At 38.3% G+C, this 17,798-nt stretch overlaps 3 protein-coding genes across 3 annotated transcripts; all 3 read right to left on the bottom strand.

The window, feature by feature from the left end:
- Positions 1–2,280: 2,280 nt before the first annotated feature.
- On the bottom strand, positions 2,281–3,579 carry LOC141714597 (uncharacterized). Its single transcript, XM_074518109.1, has 2 exons — positions 3,184–3,579; positions 2,281–2,982 (listed from the first exon to the last, which is right to left on the bottom strand). The coding sequence occupies exons 1-2, from the start codon at positions 3,577–3,579 to the stop codon at positions 2,281–2,283; spliced, it is 1,098 nt and encodes a 365-aa protein (XP_074374210.1).
- Positions 3,580–4,673: 1,094 nt separating this feature from the next.
- On the bottom strand, positions 4,674–6,251 carry LOC141714596 (uncharacterized). Its single transcript, XM_074518108.1, has 3 exons — positions 5,904–6,251; positions 5,635–5,816; positions 4,674–5,463 (listed from the first exon to the last, which is right to left on the bottom strand). The coding sequence occupies exons 1-3, from the start codon at positions 6,249–6,251 to the stop codon at positions 4,674–4,676; spliced, it is 1,320 nt and encodes a 439-aa protein (XP_074374209.1).
- A 2,885-nt stretch (positions 6,252–9,136) lies between these two features.
- Positions 9,137–14,329, bottom strand: LOC141712780 (protein CPR-5). The gene is made up of 5 exons (XM_074515851.1): positions 13,946–14,329; positions 12,083–12,139; positions 11,213–11,248; positions 10,293–11,081; positions 9,137–10,164 (listed from the first exon to the last, which is right to left on the bottom strand). The coding sequence occupies exons 1-5, from the start codon at positions 14,210–14,212 to the stop codon at positions 9,646–9,648; spliced, it is 1,668 nt and encodes a 555-aa protein (XP_074371952.1). The 5' UTR covers positions 14,213–14,329; the 3' UTR covers positions 9,137–9,645.
- Between the last annotated feature and the right edge of the window lie 3,469 nt (positions 14,330–17,798).

The following is a 17,798-nucleotide window of genomic DNA, read 5'->3' as shown; positions in this document are numbered from 1 at the left end:
ATGCTGGGAGCTCATGCCCTCTATCAGGTATGTTTCTACTTATGAAAATTTTTGCTTAAGTTTTCTTTTTCTTAGAACTTGGAAAATATTATAGGAATCACTCCTTGGGGGCTCGGCCCTTTATACTCAAACTCATATTTTCTTTGTCAGGCCAATGCTTATTTCGTGGCGTCCTCTACTCAAGCTATCAAAATGAGAAGCAACTATAATGCATTGCAGACTTCCATGAAGTAGATGACTATCTCCTCGGGGGAGTGGGAGTCTAGGGCTCATGAGGTGGAGGGCAAGCTCGCCATCATGGAGAAGAAATATGATAACTCATAGGAGAACAGTAAGAAGGAATGGAAGGACCTCGAGGCTGCTTATCATAGATCCGCTAGGTTCACCACAATGATGGATGAGCATGATGATGAGATGCGCCCCGTTAACCTGGCAATAGGTTGGAATAGGGGAGTCAAAGACGCTCAAGGCATATGGCCGGATGTGGTTGATCCAAGCCTTCTATCTTGCCCCTGGCAGCTGCCTGTTATGGACCTATCTGAGCATCCTTCCGAATATGTGCCCTTGACTCCTCGCATGAGGCCCCAGTCGAGCTCTAGTGACTCGGGTTCCGGTTCCAGCTCTAAGGGCAAAGCCCCTTCGGGTAGCCCCAAGTCCAGGGCAGCCCTTCGAGGGAAGATGAGGGAGCTGATTCCATGGAGCAGTGGTTCTTCTGAGGAAGGCTCGGATGGCGAGGGGGAAGACTCTTCTGATGAGTGAATGATGTGGCCTCGCATGGCCTTGATTTCCGTATGTGGCTTTTATTTTCAGAACTTATTAATTTGAACCTTATTGGTCTGTAACCTATTGGTCCTTCGGGACTTTAACTTATGATCCTTCGGGATCTTTTATCTATGCACTATGTTTAATTTCATTTCATACTTATCTTTTATTTTTGGCATTTGGTCCTTCAGGACTTGCATTCTTTAGATGCCCGTACTTAAATAAATTGGTAGACAAGATGATAAAAATAAACTTGCATAAATAGATAATATCTCTAAGAAATGGGTTCAACCCTTACATAAGATGGTTTCGTCGACCTTATTTATAAAACTAATACTAAAAACTGGGAACATATAGTGAATGTCCTAAACATAATAAACCTTCAAGTTCAAAGCATGCCAAGTGTGAGGCACTTCATCACAATTCAGGGTCTCTAACTTGTAGGATCCTCATCCTAGTGTCTTCCTGACCTTATAAGGTCTTTCCCAGTTGGGGGCTAGCTTTCATCTCTCCCCTACTCCTGATGCCTTAATCTTCCTCAGAACCAAATCTCCCTATTGAAAGAACCTTTCTTTAACCCATCTATTGTAATAGAGGGGGGCTCTTCGTTGATGCTCTACATAGCGGGCGTTGGGTTCATCCCTGACCTCGCCAATGAGATTGAGAGCGAGCCTCATGCCTTCTTTGTTTGTCTCTGGCTTGTAAGCTTCGATCCTAGGGAATCCATGAGTGATTTCAAGGGGCACCACTGCCTCGGCTCCGTACGCCAGCATGAATGGGGTCGCTTCAGTTGTCACTTTACAGGTGGTTCGATATGCACATAGTATAGGCAGCAGCTCATCCATCCAAGTGTTTCTCGAGCGTTCAACCCTCTTCTTAAGTCCATCAAGGATGATACTGTTAGCAACTTCCGCTTGCCCATTTTCCTGAGGATGTGCAATGGAGGTGAAGCAAAGTTCTATGCTGTTATCATCGCAGTACTCTCTGAACTCTGCATTATAAAAATTTTTCCCATTATCCGTGACAAGGATGCGTGGGATTCCATATCGGCATATCATATTCTCCCAGAAGAATTGGGTAATTTGCTTGGTGGTTATCTTGGATAGTGACTTAGCCTCAATCCACTTTGTAAAGTAGTCTATGGCTACCACAATGAACTTCCTCTGTCCCAATGCCATAGGAAATGGTCCAAGTATGTCCATCCCCCACATTGCAAAAGGGATGGATGTGCTGATTGATGTAAGCCTCTCTGGGGGCTGTCATACTATCGGAGCATGCCTCTGGCATCTGTCGCATCTCTTCACATAAGCCTTTGCATCGGCTAACTTAGTTGGTCAGTAGAACCCTAACCGAGTTATCTTGTGAGCGAGGGCCCTGCCCCCCAAGTGTTGTCCACAAATCCCTTCATGGGCTTCTTTAAGTGCCTCATCTGCTTCAAGAGGTCTTCAGCACTTCAAGTACGGAATAACAAATGACCTTTTATAAAGAAGGCCTTCAATCAACGAGTATCTTAACGCTCTAACCGATAGCTTGCGTGCCTCCTGGGCATCGTCGAGGAGCCACCCAGTTTCTAAGTGGGTCTTGATCGGGTCTATCCAACAGCTTGTGAGCGAGGGCCCTGCCCCCCAAGTGTTGTTCACAAATCCCTTCATGGGCTTCTTTAAGTGCCTCATCTGCTTCAAGAGGTCTTAAGCACTTCAAGTACGGAATAACAAATGACCTTTTATAAAGAAGGCCTTCAATCAACGAGTATCTTAACGCTCTAACCGATAGCTTGCGTGCCTCCTGGGCATCGTCGAGGAGCCACCCAGTTTCTAAGTGGGTCTTGATCGGGTCTATCCAACAGCTTGCCACACCAACCGGTGCTATCAGATTTATGACATGAATAGTAGGGGTCTTCAAGACCTGGAAGTAAATACTTCTTGGATAGTTCTCGATTTCAGATGAGGCGAACTGAGACGAGGCATCCGTCGTAGTGTTCTCCTCTCTCGTAACATGTTTTGCGTACCATTCATTGAACTGAGTCAGTATTCCCTTTACGACTCTCAGGTACTTGGCCATAGTATTATCCTTAGCCTCAAACTCCCCATTAACTTGAGCAACTACAAGTCTTGAGTCTCCGCAGACCTTCAGGTTTTTGGCCCTCGCGGCTCTAGCCAAGCCTAAGCCAGCTATCAATACTTTATATTCTGCTTCGTTGTTCGTATTCGGGAAGTCCAACTTCAAAGCATATTCAATCATAAACCCATTAGGGCTTTGCAAGACTAGGCATGCACCACTAGATTTTATTTTGGACGCTCCGTCAAAATGGAGAACCCAATACTCTTTTGAGGTTGTTTCTTCATCCTTCTCCTTCTCTCCTCCTTCTGGGGTTACTATCTCTTGCCCCCCGACTTCTTGGTCGTTAACAGTACATTTGACCACGAAGTCTGCTATGGCCTGAGCCTTGATGGCCGTTCGAGGCTTGTATTTGATATCAAATTCTCCTAACTCAATCGCCCACTTGATGAGCCTTCCACTAGCCTTCGGGCTATGAAGGATGTTCCTCAAAGGTTGGTCTGTCAGGACTTCGATCTTATGAGCCTGGAAGTATGGTCTCAACTTCCTCGAGGCTGTGATGAGAGCAAGTGTGAACTTTTCCGTTGTGGAGTAATTCAATTCTGCTCCATGGAGCACCTTGCTTACATAGTATACAGGCTTCTGGAGCTTCTGCTCTTCCTTCACGAGGACTGCACTCACGGCTTGTTCAGATACCGCGAGGTACAAATAAAGAGTGTCCTCCGGACTTGGTTTAGCCAACAACGGGGCTTCAGTCATGTACTTCTTAGCTGTTAAAAGACCTCTTGGCTCTCAGCTGTCCATTCAAAGTCCTTCACCTTCTTAAGGGTTTTGAAAAAGGGCATGCATTTGTCTCCTAACTTGGAGATGAACCTCCATAGAGCTGCGATTCTTCCCGTCAGCTTCTGAACGTCCTTAATGGAGCGTGGTGGCTCCATGTCTAGGATGGCTTTGATCTTATCGGAGTTGGCCTCTATTCCCCTCTTAGAGACCATATGACCCAAAAATTTTCCAGACCCAACGCCAAAAGCACACTTGGCTGGGTTTAGCATCATCTTGTGGTGGCTCAACACTTCAAATACCTCTATGAGGTGACTAATATGATCGGCCTTGCTTAGGCTTTTGACTAACATGTCATCAAAATAGACCTCCATGGTCTTCCCAATTAGATGGGCAAATATCTTGTTTACCAGTCTTTGGTAAGTAGCACCTGCATTCTTAAGTCCAAAAGCCATAACAAGATTACAGAATACACCAAAGACAATTATGAAAGATACCTTGGGGGTGTCATCCTTATGCATTCTAATCTGATTGTAACCACAGAAGCCATCCATGAAGCTTAGCATCTCGTGTCCAGCAGTGGCATCGATCAGGGTATCAAACCTTGGTAGGGGGGTAAAAGTCCTTGGGACAAGCATCATTCAAGTCAGTGAAGTCAATGCACATCCTCCACTTTCCATTGGCCTTCTTAACCATTACGGGGTTGGCCAACCATTCAGGGAATTGCACTTCCTCAATAAATCCAGCTTCTAAAAGCTTCTCAACCTCCTGCTTAATGGCTTCCAGCCTATCAGGGGCGTAAGTTCTCTTCTTTTGCTTTACAGCCTTCCGAGTTGGATCAACGTTCAACTTATGAGTTATAAGGTTTGGGTCAATCCCAGGAATATCATTTGTTGTCCAAGAAAATATATCATTGTTTTCTTGGAAAGTTGTCATGCGGCCCTTCAAGGGCTTTTCCAGAGATGCCCCAATGTACGTGACCTTCTCCGGGTCTAAGGGGTCTAAGGGAATTGGGACCAAGTCCTCGGCTGGCTTCCCTCGCAGTTCATCATTTTCTCGGACATCCATGTCTTCTATGGGAGGACCTGCCCCCCTTTTCCATCGGGCCTAAGTGCTGCAACATAGCAACTGCGGGCCATTTTATGATCTCCTCTCGCTTCTCCAACACCATTTCTAGTTGAGAACTTCAGTACCATGTGGTAGGTTAAGGGCACAGCCTTAAAAGCATGGATCCTTGTTTTACCCATGATAGCATTGTAAGTAGAGGCTGTCTTGATAACCTGAAAGTTCAACATCTGCGTGGCCTCCCTGGGCTCTTCTCCGATGGTTACGGGAAGTTGTATTGCTCCTTCGACTTTGCATTCCACATGGTTAAACCCGTAGATGGGCGCGTCGGACGGAGTTAGCTGAGAATCATTGTAGCCCATCCTTATGAATGTGTCATGAAACAGAATGTCCACAGAAGCTCTATTGTCTACTAGGACCCTCATAACATGACAATTTCCAATTATCGGAGTGATAACCAGAGGACCTTCCTGAGGAAATTTCAAACCTTCAAGGCCTGGGTCACCAAATTCAAGTGTCATCTCTGACTTAAAACGCTTATATGGCTCTCCAACTATACTCATCACTTCTCTTGCATAAGCTTTTCGGGAGTTTCTTGTAGTACCAGCTGTTGTAGGTCCTCCTGAGATCATATTGATTATCGGCCATTGGGGCTGTGGGTTGCAATCTTTGTCGTTACCTCTTCGATCATCATCTCTTCGATCATTATCTCTCTTCTTGCTTCCGGGCTCTTCACCCTTGGTGAAACGTCCAAACTTTCCCCTTCGGATCAGATACTCAATTTCATCCTTGAGTTGTCTACAATCGTCAGTTTCATGACCAACATCTTTGTGAAATCTGCAGTACCGACTCTTGTCTCTTTTCTCGGGGTCTCCCCTTAGTGGCTTCAGCCATTTGAAGTCCTTATCCTTTTCAATTTGCATAAGGATTTGGCTCCTTGGGGCATTCAACCTTGCATAATCAGCAAACCTTGGCTGCTGATTCTTCTTAGAAGAGGAGGAGTCAGAGATTTTAGCAATTCGTGGATACTTGTCCTTAGCATCGTACTCCAGATCCGTCTTCCTTTTCTTGTTTCCAGTAGGTTCATTGTTCACAACTGTCTTCTTCATACTCTCCTCCACCTTGATATACTTTCCGGCTCTATCCTGGAGCTGCAGCATACTTTCGGGAGGGCGCTTAGCCAGGGATATCTTAAAGAACTCGTCTCTAGTCCCTTACTGTAAAGCTATCATAGCTACCTTATCATCAAGATCAGGGACCTTTAAAGCCTCTTTCGTAAATCGATTCAGATACTCTCTCAGGGACTCATTTGCTCCTTGGACTATACCCATGAGAGATGTTGAGCTCTTCTCGTGCACTCTGCCACTTATGAACTGCTTAATAAAAGCTTGACTCAAGTCATTAAAGGATCCAATAGAGTTTGGGGGCAGATGGTTGTACCACCTTTGAGCTATGTCCGATAGGGTTTGAAGGAAGGCCCGACACTTAATAGCGTCGTTCACGGGCTGTAACAACAGGGAGTTAGAGAACGTCCTAACATGATTAGCGGGGTCGCCAGTATCATCGTATGCTTTGATCGTGGGCATCTTGAACTTCCTTGAGATGCGAGCATTCATTATCTCATCAGTGAATGGGGGGTTTGGATCATCAGGATCTCCTAGGGGCATAAGATCACTTGGATCAGCCCTTGGGGCAACTGCCCTTATTGGTATTGGACCATCCAGGTCTATGATTGGAGGAGGATTTCTCGGTCTTGGAGTGAGTGGGGGTCTTGGGGCCAGATGTGTCTCCAGGTCTCGCTTCAGCATTTGGATCTCTTCGTCATGAGCCCTGATCCTCTCCTGAACATCTTGGGGATTCATCCCTTGAGTGCTCCTGGAGCGTTGTTCAGTGTCAGCCATCGGCTCCTTGCCAGCACGCCTCCTTCTTGGAGTAACATCATCATCCGATGACTCGGAGTCTCTTTCAGTAGAAGGCCCTATGAATTCTTGATCCTCCGGAATAGGAGTCAAGCCACGTATGTATTGGGGCGTCTACCCTTGTGCTTCACTCCTACCAGAGTGTCCACTCCCTCCAACTTCGGGGTATAGAGGCATCCCGTAAGGGGGGTTAGTAGTCACAATTGTCGAGTACTCATACCCAAGGGGTTGAGAGTTCACAGGTGCATGCAGCTGCTGAAGTTGGGGATTCGTCCCTTGAGGAGTCGGGGGATTCGTCCCTTGTGGCTGAGCCTCAGTTGCCCCTACTAGGGTTCCTTCTTGGGTAGATGCATAAGTTGAGTGTGGTGGTATGTCCACCATTGATGCGATTGTTCGCGATGGGACATGAGTGTCTGTCCCACTAGTGTTTCTACTCCGTGTGTTCACCATAGTTGCTGTAAGTTTCCCACAGACGGTGCCAAATATTGTGGAATAAAATCCTGAGTACTTTAGTATTTAATGTTAGGGTTGGTGAGTTTCGAGCTTTAAGGGCTGCTCTTGCGTTCGGGACTATCGGTCCTTGCAAGATGCCTACGTATCTCTGTGTTGTAGAGAATCAAGCCAAAAATGTAGTTCTAGGTTGAGGGGTAGAGCCCTTTATATAGAGTTGAGTCTATGGGTTAGACTTGTATTGGGAGACTTGGTGGACAAGTCTCCAACCTAGATGGTGATTAGGAGTCTTATTGAGGAAGGAGTTCCAGAATCTTCTGTGTAGGACTTGGAGTCCGTTTGAGTCCGTTTAGAACACATGTCTCTGCTCTTCCAGCCGTATTGGGCCTAGTCCATGAACAAATTGTGTTCGTGGACCCTAACGACCTCAGCTAGTGGGCCTCGTCTACATGGGTCGTCTTAAATCTGCTATGAGTTCGGAACAGACAGGTTTGTATTGGACTTTTAGACAAGAAGCCCAAATATAATTAATGCGATATTTAATATGTTTTTAAGATGTATTTTTCATTTATATCAATATCCAAGTTCATATCAATATCCCAGTTCAGTATTTTATTAAAAAAAAATTTTGCTTTGTGCGATATAAACAGGTAGGAGCAATCTTACCGAATTATTCAAAAAGCATGTGGACTCAAAGCTTTCAGGTCACGGTTCTTTATGTAAACAATAACCCTAGAGTCAAGACTAAAAGAAGCTTTGGATTAGGTGACTAGATAGGTCTGCTCTAAAGAAAAAAAAGAATAGATAGCCCAGATTGGACTGGGGTTGTCATTTATTAAATTTGAATCATAAATTTAAACCGTTCAAATTTTGAAATTATTAAAAATTTTAAATTTTGAATTTTGAATAAATAATATTGTTGGTACATAAAATTTGTGAACACTAATAATTATATATTTTTTACTTAAAAATGAATTTTATTACCGGAGAACTATTTAACTAAAGTTATAATTCATGCTTATCATTATATTCAAGTCATCATAAATAACTCTAAAAATTTTATTTAATTTTATCAGGATAACTCTAAAAATTTTATATGGGATAAATAATTGATTAATTGATATTTAAATATGAATAGAACCAAAATAACATGTTGAATATTCTAACCAAACTTCATGCCAAAACTTGCAATGCTACCTTTAAGAAAAATAAAATTGCAAAGCTTGCGTTTATTATACTTTAAATATATTTAAGTAAAATCATTGAAGGACTAAAGTAACAACACTCGTGTCACAAAAATAATGACATTAGCCAACACAGTTTTCTTAATCACGGAGCACCTGTTTGAAGTTTACTAATGGCTAAGATACATGAAAAAACAATACAAACAATGTTAAACTTTAAGAAATACGTATTACGAAGGATCAAGAGAGATTAAAAAGAAAACAAATGACCCTTAGTTTAGTGTACATGTAATTTAACAATTATTTTATCTTTTGATTGCTTTTTAAAATATTTATTCACAAAATTAACTAATTTTGAAATTGTAATTAAAATTATATATTAATTATAGCAGACACACTTAGAATTAAATTGTAATTATATATGAATTAACTTTTAAAATTTAGTTACATGCATTAAAATTAGGAAAATAATAGGCGTATAAAATTATTTATCAAAACAGTTACAAAATGCCATACTTTTATTTGTTAAATAAAAATCCCTTTCTAGCTGACACTTTTTTTGTTAGATGAAACACTTTTATTTGTAAAATAAAAATGGACCCTCCCACATTCAAACAAATAATATTAATTAAATTATTTCATATTGTAACATTATGACATCATTTGCTAACATTTTTTTTATATTTTTTTGTGTGCATCTAATATTAGTATATTAATTTTAAGGGCAAAATCTCAAGGTAGTTATTTTCGTACAAAAACAAACTGACCTTTTATATGCATATCATAAATTTTTAACAGCTTATTTTGAACATGTTACCAGCACAAACCTCTGAAATTTACTTTGAAAGAGATGAAACCAAAAAAAAAAGTTCAATTACATTTTTTGAAAAAGTTTTTTCAATTTTGTAATTTCGAAGATTTGATTAATACTCCCTTCTCTTCCTTTTAGCTCATATACACTGAATCAACGAGTTTAAAAATGAAAACAAAAAAGCGTAATTTACATCACAAGACAATACAATTTCTGCTTCCAATATCAGCTTGTTACAAGGCAATAAAATTTCTACTTTCCTCATCACAAGTTGCATCACATTCAGGCTTCAGCCTAGACCTACAAACTGCAATCATCTGCTCTCTGGGGAAAAGACGAGAGAGCCTTGGGAGTACCTGACATTACTTGTCAACTCGGTGACTGCCATCTGAAATACTCCTTCAAAGTTTCGTTATAAAACCAATCTACATGCCAGGAGACATGATAAATCCCTCCCCGTGTACATTATAGGAAGCATACAGGTTTAAATAATACTGCACCTCACTAAAATAAATACCCAGAATAAGAGACCGACCTCCTTTAATTGACTGTTACTACATATTCTAATTTACAACAGATACCTCAAAACAAAGATGACCTCCTCACCTTTTTCCATCTAATATCGATCCAATATCAGGGAAGAGAAGTGCTCTCTCCATTCGCCAAGGCCAGCAAACGGAATCAAACCACACAACAGAGGCAGAACTACAAGTATAGTAGAATAAAACAGAGATCGTCTGATCCAAATTGGACAGACTCTACTGCTTCTTGATCGTTCAGTCACCGAGATGGGCCCGTTGAGTATAATGAACAACGCTGGGGTACATATATTTGACAAGAAATGCAACAAGCATTGAACCTCCCAATAAAATAGCCAATGATTCCCGCTGCCACCCAATGTATCAATGCAAAATTTTCCGGCAAAGCCACAACCAACTCCTAACAGCAGGAGTATGAAAGTAACTGGCATTGCCTGCTTTGACGTTCCAGAACGCTGCAGAAGTAGGTAGGTGACTGATAGAATCATCAAAACACCAAACAACATACGGAATACAACTTGAACCTGACACCTCAGAGTATGGAGTCCTGAACTGATAGTTGACATTGGCTTTGGGATCCACCAAGATTTTGATCCCTATATAAAAGATTTTTTTGTCAGCAGCCATTTCCAAGCGATATACGCGCACAAAAAAAAGAGAATCATAACAATAAATATATCAACAAAAGACATAGCACTCCTCTAAAAACATAATTGAACCTTACTTGAACAGAATCACATGATGCAGTAGCTTCAATAAGCCTTTGGTGAGAATAAACATAAGTTCCATAAGCAAGGGCTGCCAACATAATTAGCAAACCAGCAACAAGACAGTCGATGCACGTTTTGAGCAGCTCAGCATGTCTAGCATCTTTCAATTCAGTTTCAAACTTTTCAGCTTTAAAAGACGCTTTTGATATACCCATTGATAATTTAAACCTTTCCAAAAAATTTGAATCAGAATTAAGAGCTATCTGTGCTTCTTTCAGCTGCATCTTTTTCATGATAAGACCAATCTCAAATGTCTTGAGATCATTAGAACGCGATTGCTCCATGATGGATCTTTCGAGGGTGTTCTGCATGGTTCCATCCATATATGAAGGCACGTTATTTGAAATATACAACTGCTGGTTTATACGTCCATCATGCAGGCTCAGTGCCCGACTCATTACATTTGGCTGCATGTTTGCTTCATTTTCTTCGGTTGGATTCGGTTCTTCCTGATTATTGACAGTGTTCTCTTCAGATGTATTTGTTTCTTCCTGATTGTAGATGGTATTCAAAACTGCTTCTGATCGACAATTTTTTTCACAAGTATGACATGCAGAACTTTCCTCTCTGTTCAGATATCTGCATGAAGTTGGATCAGAACAATACTTCCCTGTTTTTGATTCTCTAAAGGACTCCCCTCTATCATTTTGAGAAGATTCATTGACTAATCTAAGTGTCATCAAGGTGCTCCGAAATGACTTCTCAAAGTTATGGACAAAACCATCATATTTGTTCCCGAAAACCTATCACACACAAATAGAACCGAAAAGAAAACCTGTCAGACACTGATACAGTTTGATACATTTGTACAAAATATTAGATGTTCAGAGTCAGATATTTAATCAAATAAATGACGATACTTAATCTTACTTACATTGGATAAAGACTCTCCGACAGCTAACGTGAAGATCTGCAAAAAAATAATAAGCTTAGTACTTCTGGATATTACCCTAATACAATAAACATTTAGAGTAATTAACAAATCTCCCCTTTAAGTATGTCCGTTCACACACATGAATCCTTTTAAGTAACCTTTTATGTTTGTCCTTTTTACCTCTGTATCCTTAATGTTTGTACTTTGGTACAGTCTGACCCTTCTTTTAAATTTTAAACTCATTACACCCTTGCCAGATTTACAAATTCCGATTAAATTTCTACTCATTGTGTTCGAAACGGCTGAGAAAGTGATCGATTCTCGTTGAAGATTTTGCAAAGAGACTGTAAAACATGAGAACTGAAAATTTTCTTAGTTTTCCGGCCAAATTCAACCGGAATTCATCAATCCGGTAAGGGGAAAATTGGGAAAAAAATATATGAAAAAAGGTCATACGTACAAACGACAAACTTAAAAAGCACATAGATACATAATTTTTTTTGAGGGTTTAAGAGTCCAGTTGGACAAACTTAAAAGAGCAGTGTGTTAATAACCCAAATATTCATACATTCAACATGAAAGAAAGAGACAAGGACAAAGAAGCTGTTAACCCGCCATTAAAGGTGGGCTTCACCTCTCTATTCACCAATGTCAAATCCAGTCCGCAGGACCACAGCTGAATGTTACCAGTTCAGCTCTAACATCTTTATCTCTGAGCATTTACATGTGAATTAAATGTGTGCATAAAAATATACAACAATCACATAGGTGCTGCTTGGGTATATGCCACGAGAAGAGATAAACTGACCAAGGGCACATGTTATGAGATGTGCAGGTCCATTGAAAAGATGCACCCGCATAAATCATTACCTTAGAAAGATGATCAACAGACATCCTATCTTCAGCCGCATCTTTTTGTTCCAAGACCTGATATCAACATCCACAGAATTTCTGATTATTAATTAACTAAAAAAAAAGTTACATAATCATTGATACAATTAGCAATGCAAGGGTGTGTTAAGAGAAATTATTGCAGAAGTTCCTTTAAAAAAGACATTAACATGCAAACAAAAAAAATCCTTGTAATGTGAACTGGATTTTTAATGAAATGCCATCCATAAACATGCATCTATATGTAAACATAGTTCTCTACTCATCCAACCCTTCTGTGCAATCATACAAAAACACACGACACAGAAGTTTAATAGAATACTTGAACATATTCTATATGCTAAAATAATAGCACAGAAATAGCTGCATTACACAAATAGGACACATCTTAATCTTCAGGTCACGGAGGAATGGGACGGGGTGTCAGGGACCCGGTTTTGGGAAGACGCAAAGACTTCCCAGGATTTTCTTGCGCTGAGAAAAATAAGCACACAAAAAATTGAAATAACAACAATAATTGTAATTATAATTTACTTAAGTTACAAATCTTTATCCCTAACACGGAATAAACTTTCCTATAAAATCACCCAAAAATAAATGTTTCCTATCCGTATCCGCGAAGATAATTATCAGTATTATACGATTAATTAACAAGATTATGGACTAGTACTCTTGGTAATTGATTTCCAAAGCCTGTGTATTATAAAACCCAGATCTTTGGGCCTTTTAAAAGACCATCCTATATCAACAAACAGGGAACCAGTTTCCATATAATCTAAAGCGCCAACAGAAAATAGTACGGAAGATCTATCCCAGGAAGAACCTCACAAGAAAACAACACAAATTTCAAGTCTAATTGATGGCTACGATACATTACCATATGTTTTTAAAACATGTATCATTTGTCTAAAACAATGTACTGAAAGGCTAAAATGTAACAACTCCCCAAACTCTAACTATGCATCAATGTCATGCTATAGAATAGAACTTATCCCAAGACATAAGATTAGACCATCCACCGACTCTAAAATCTGTGTCTTGATATAAAATAGATACTTATATTAATACATGAGTATACACATATCCAGAACCTTTCCCCAACTAAGTAAACACACAAGTAACAATACCTAATTTTTTTTAAGTCACTCCTCTGCACCCAATATATACATTTCTGTATCAGGTTTCCTATGGTCCTTTAGAGTTATATCAATTACACAACCAATTTCGATCAGATGCAAGCAAGTCAAACCTTAGAGGCCCGGACCAACCAGATCATGTTATATGAATTCCATTGGTAACTTCTTCCAACTCAAACTTCTAGATAGAAACTCAGAAAGCCCCAGAATCTAAAAGCATTCCTACTCTGTTTCAGCACCAAAATTATGAAAACTTCATAGCTTTCTGCGTCTCATACTTCATTATATACAAACTTAATAAAATACAAAAGCATTAATTGTTTACAATCAAACACGTCCTACAGGCTACAATGGCACAACAACAAAAATCTACAATGTACATACCTAAACCTAATTGGTTTTTAAAACATTGTAAATTATAAGCCAACTGCACAGATTCACACTTCCATTCAAAACATAAGAAAGTGATTTATATTAATTAAAAATTGAGTAGGGACCTCTCTCTCTCTCTCTCTCTCTCTCTCTCTCTCTCTCTCTCACACACACACAAGATAATTGCAATTAAGAACAATGAAAAGTTGAAAACTTTAAACTTAACAATAAAAAAGGAGACACCTTTACACCCAAAACAACAACAATTATAAGAAAAGATACAAACTTTATAAGCATTACACATAAACAAATAAAAAAAGGTAGAGTAAAAAACCTGAGAAAGCACAGCAGCAATGGCCATTCCAGTAGGAAGAGCAAGAGCCCCAACGACATCGTTTTGATTGGCACTTGTAGAACCACCCAGCCCTCTTTTAGGATTCTTATACCTATTAGAAACATTAAAGCCTCCACCTTTATGCCAATCTTGAATTGAATCCTGACTGGAGGATTCAAGAACTGGGTTTTTCTTCCTTTTGATGTTTTTCTTTTTCTTAATGGAAATTACACCATTGGATTGAAGGGGTTTATGAGAAGAATCCATGGTTACAAGGGTGTCTTTGAAAACACCCTATGTATTGGATATATAGATACAGAGGAGGGAAGAAGAAATAAATAGCGTTGGAAAAGGATACACAAGTGAAAAAGTCTTGTTTTTCGTTTTCTTTGAAAATTATATAAGAGAGGTTGTTGATAGCCCCGTTGAGAAAAACCTTTTTTTAACTTCCAACACTACTTTTTTCAAAAATAAAACTCAATACTACTCATTTTTGTGGGCCGTTGGATCATCAAAGATCTAAGGGTCATGATTGTTTTAAATTTTACCTGGGCAAAAGACTGTTTTAAATTTCATGTGGGCAGGGGGATTTTATTTACTTATTTTTTTAATTTTTACTAATTTAAAACTCGTGCGATACACGGATTTTTTATTAAAATTATATAAATTTTAAAAAAAAAATTGAATTGAAATCTTAATTTTGTTAATTAAAATTTTTTAAATAATAAGTTTTATAATTAATATATTAATACATGTATATGTTCATGATTTGTTTAATAAGGGATATTTGAGAAAGATAATAATACTTATTTAACAATATGATTTTATTAATATTTCTACGTATTTTTGTAAAAAATGATTATATTTTAATTAAAAGTTAAGTTTTAGTTTTAAATCAATAATATATTCATCATGTTTAGTCTGATATTAACTTCATTTTATCCTGAATCAATAATATGCATTATTGTGTTTTAATCTGAGACTAATTTCTCCAACAAAGTTTTAACTAATTATTTTTAGTTTAATTTTAATTATTTAAGCCTAGTTCAATATGATAATTTAATTTTAATTAGGTTAAATAGTATATATGATTTTGTTTTAACTAGTCGAATTATGATAAATTAGCTTTTGATAGTATAAATATAGATATCTATAATATCTATATAATAAATAAATTTTTTGTTATAGTAAAGAGTGTTATAGAAATTTATTAAAGATTAATGAGTAAAGTACAATGTGTGTAATGTGTGTATATGAATTATCCAAAAAATTTAGATTGTGTGGCTCAAACTCCTGAAATTGCAGAATGTGTGGACTGACTAACAAAATCGCTGCAAAATGGGGGCTCGACTATTAAAACTTAACATCGTTGGTTTTGGACAGAGGCATAACAGTAAAACACAAACACATGGTTACAAGATCATTTTGTGCCTTCATTTTGCAAATTGAGTTTGTCTTATTGAAATTGAGCAAGCCGAGCTCAATGCCTTGGTTTCTACGCGATGGTGGTGACAATTTGCTTACACAGGTATGCCATCCATCCATCATATTTGGAATCTTAATTTGTAGCATTGTATATGTTTGTCTTTGTTAGAAATATGTTGTAGACCTGATGATATGCTTCAAAAACACCTTAGTAGATTTAATCAAGTAATTTTTTTAGCTCTCACCGGATAATTTTATTGGTCATCCGTTGAGAGGGTAGCTTATATTTAAATAAGTTTTAGTAGCACATTTCTGCATATTGTAATGCCTTAGAGAACTAGAAGTTGTAAGATATTCTAAGTCATGTTGACTACTAGATTGATATGCAAGATAGGTTGGCCAATTGTAAAGATTAGATGCCTTACAATATTGTATAAGTGAAATAGAGTTAACTGCCACGAAGATACTCTCAACGAATGTTCCACAAGGTTTCAACGGATGATCAACTAGAGTTTCAACGGATGATCAACCAGAGTCTCAACGGATGATCCAACAAAGTCTCAACGAATGATCCAACAGAGTTTTAACGGATGATCCAACAGAGTTTTAACGGATGATCAAATTCAAAAAGTTGTTGATAGTGACTTGACAGTCACATGGGTTGATTGTATGCAAATGGAATGTGGCAGCCTATTTACAGGTTTTAGAGAATAAAGAAGTATTTCCATTTCCATGCTTACTTGAAGAAAATCAAAGATACTGGATGGAGAAATGAAGAAGCATGTGATTAGATAAAGAAACATTTTGTTTTATTAGTTTGTTTTATTCACTTGTAACTTGGTAATATATATAAACCAAGAGTATCTAGTAGTAAATTAAGCAATCAATTAGAGAAATAGAAAAAGCTGTATCTGTGAAGAATTTCTATGTTCCTTGTGATTCTACTTGTAAGCAACTGTGTACAATCTTTGTATCACAGAATTCTCGAAATATATATATCTCTGGTGGATAAGTTCAATCCACCAGAAAGTTTTTAAATACTTGTGTTTAAATTACTTCGTGCTTGAATACATCAATACTTTCATTCCGCACTTTTGCGTATTCAAACACTGTTATGTATATTTGTTAGATAAGTTCTTAAAATCAAGAAGAAAACAAGAATTACATTCAACCCCCCCCCCTTCTGTAATTCAACTGTTAGATTGTATGGGATTAACAATTGGTATCAGAGCAAACTCTTGACACACTAAGAGTTTAAAGATCGAAGCAACTGACAACATGAGCAGGAAGGATGTTGGAGTAAAGATTTCATTCTTGGATAAAGACAAGGACTGTCTTTCTCATAAATTCACAAGATTACAAGGAGTTCACCTTGGAGAGACTGTATGGGATTGTAAAAACTTATGAACTTGAGTTTAAACAAGATGAGCAAATAGATAAAGGAAGGAAGAAGAGAGGATTTGTAGCACTGGTAGCTGAGCAAGAGAGAGGGAAAGAGATGAAGGTTGAAGTTGTGGAATCTGCACCAAACTCTAGGGTTTGTAAAGGCAAAGGAAAGGGGCTAGTGGCTGAGCATGAAGATCATCTTAGTCAAGATGAAATGGAAGATATAGATGAATCCAAGCTCAAAATTAAAAAGAATTTTGGAGCAACCAATCGAAATAGAAACATGATGGATAAATCCAAATTCAAGTGTTTCAAATGTGGCTTGAGTGATCATTTTGCAAGTGAGTGCAGAAAGCCTAATTTTGAGAAAAAGAAGTTTGAGTCTGTGGATTATAAAAAGAAGTACTTTGAACTGTTCAAATAAAAGGAAAGGGTTTTCTTGACTCAGCAATATGATTGGGCTGCTGATGGGATAGATGAAGATGAAGAAACCAGCTATGTCAACCTAGCCTTGATGGCTAAATTAGATGAAGCAGAAGTTAGTTTTTCAAACAATCAGTTAATCACCGCTAACCTAGCACATCTTTCTAAAGATGAGTGTAATGATGCTATTTATATTTACGGAAAAATAATATCCCGTTGGATCATCCCGGATATAAAATAATACGTTTATATATAAAAACAAATCCAAAACTGTACCGGTTTCGGGATAATTATCCAAATCTGTACAATTTGTACTGCGGTCTTGGTCTCAGCGCCTGGTTACACGTATTACGAGGTGATAATTATAATAGTTAAATAAAAAGATCCCGTTTATCAAAAATACGAGTTTTATTGATTTACCGAAACAAATTTTGTATCGAAAATATTGCGTCGGGACCCGCACAGGACAAACCGTACGCCGGATCGAAAAAGCCAAAACATGGAAAATGCTCATAATATTGCAATTAGGTTAGGAAGGAGTTCTCGGAAGAGTTTCGGGTTATAAAAATGTAAAAACGGGTGAAGTCGGCTGGTTCTTGATTATATAAAATAGTTTATA

The sequence above is a fragment of the Apium graveolens genome, chromosome 3, assembly GCF_009905375.1.
Source record: "Apium graveolens cultivar Ventura chromosome 3, ASM990537v1, whole genome shotgun sequence".
NCBI classification, from domain to species: domain Eukaryota; kingdom Viridiplantae; phylum Streptophyta; class Magnoliopsida; order Apiales; family Apiaceae; genus Apium; species Apium graveolens.
Note: the sequence above shows the minus strand (reverse complement) of the source record. Positions and strands in the feature narration are given on the sequence as shown.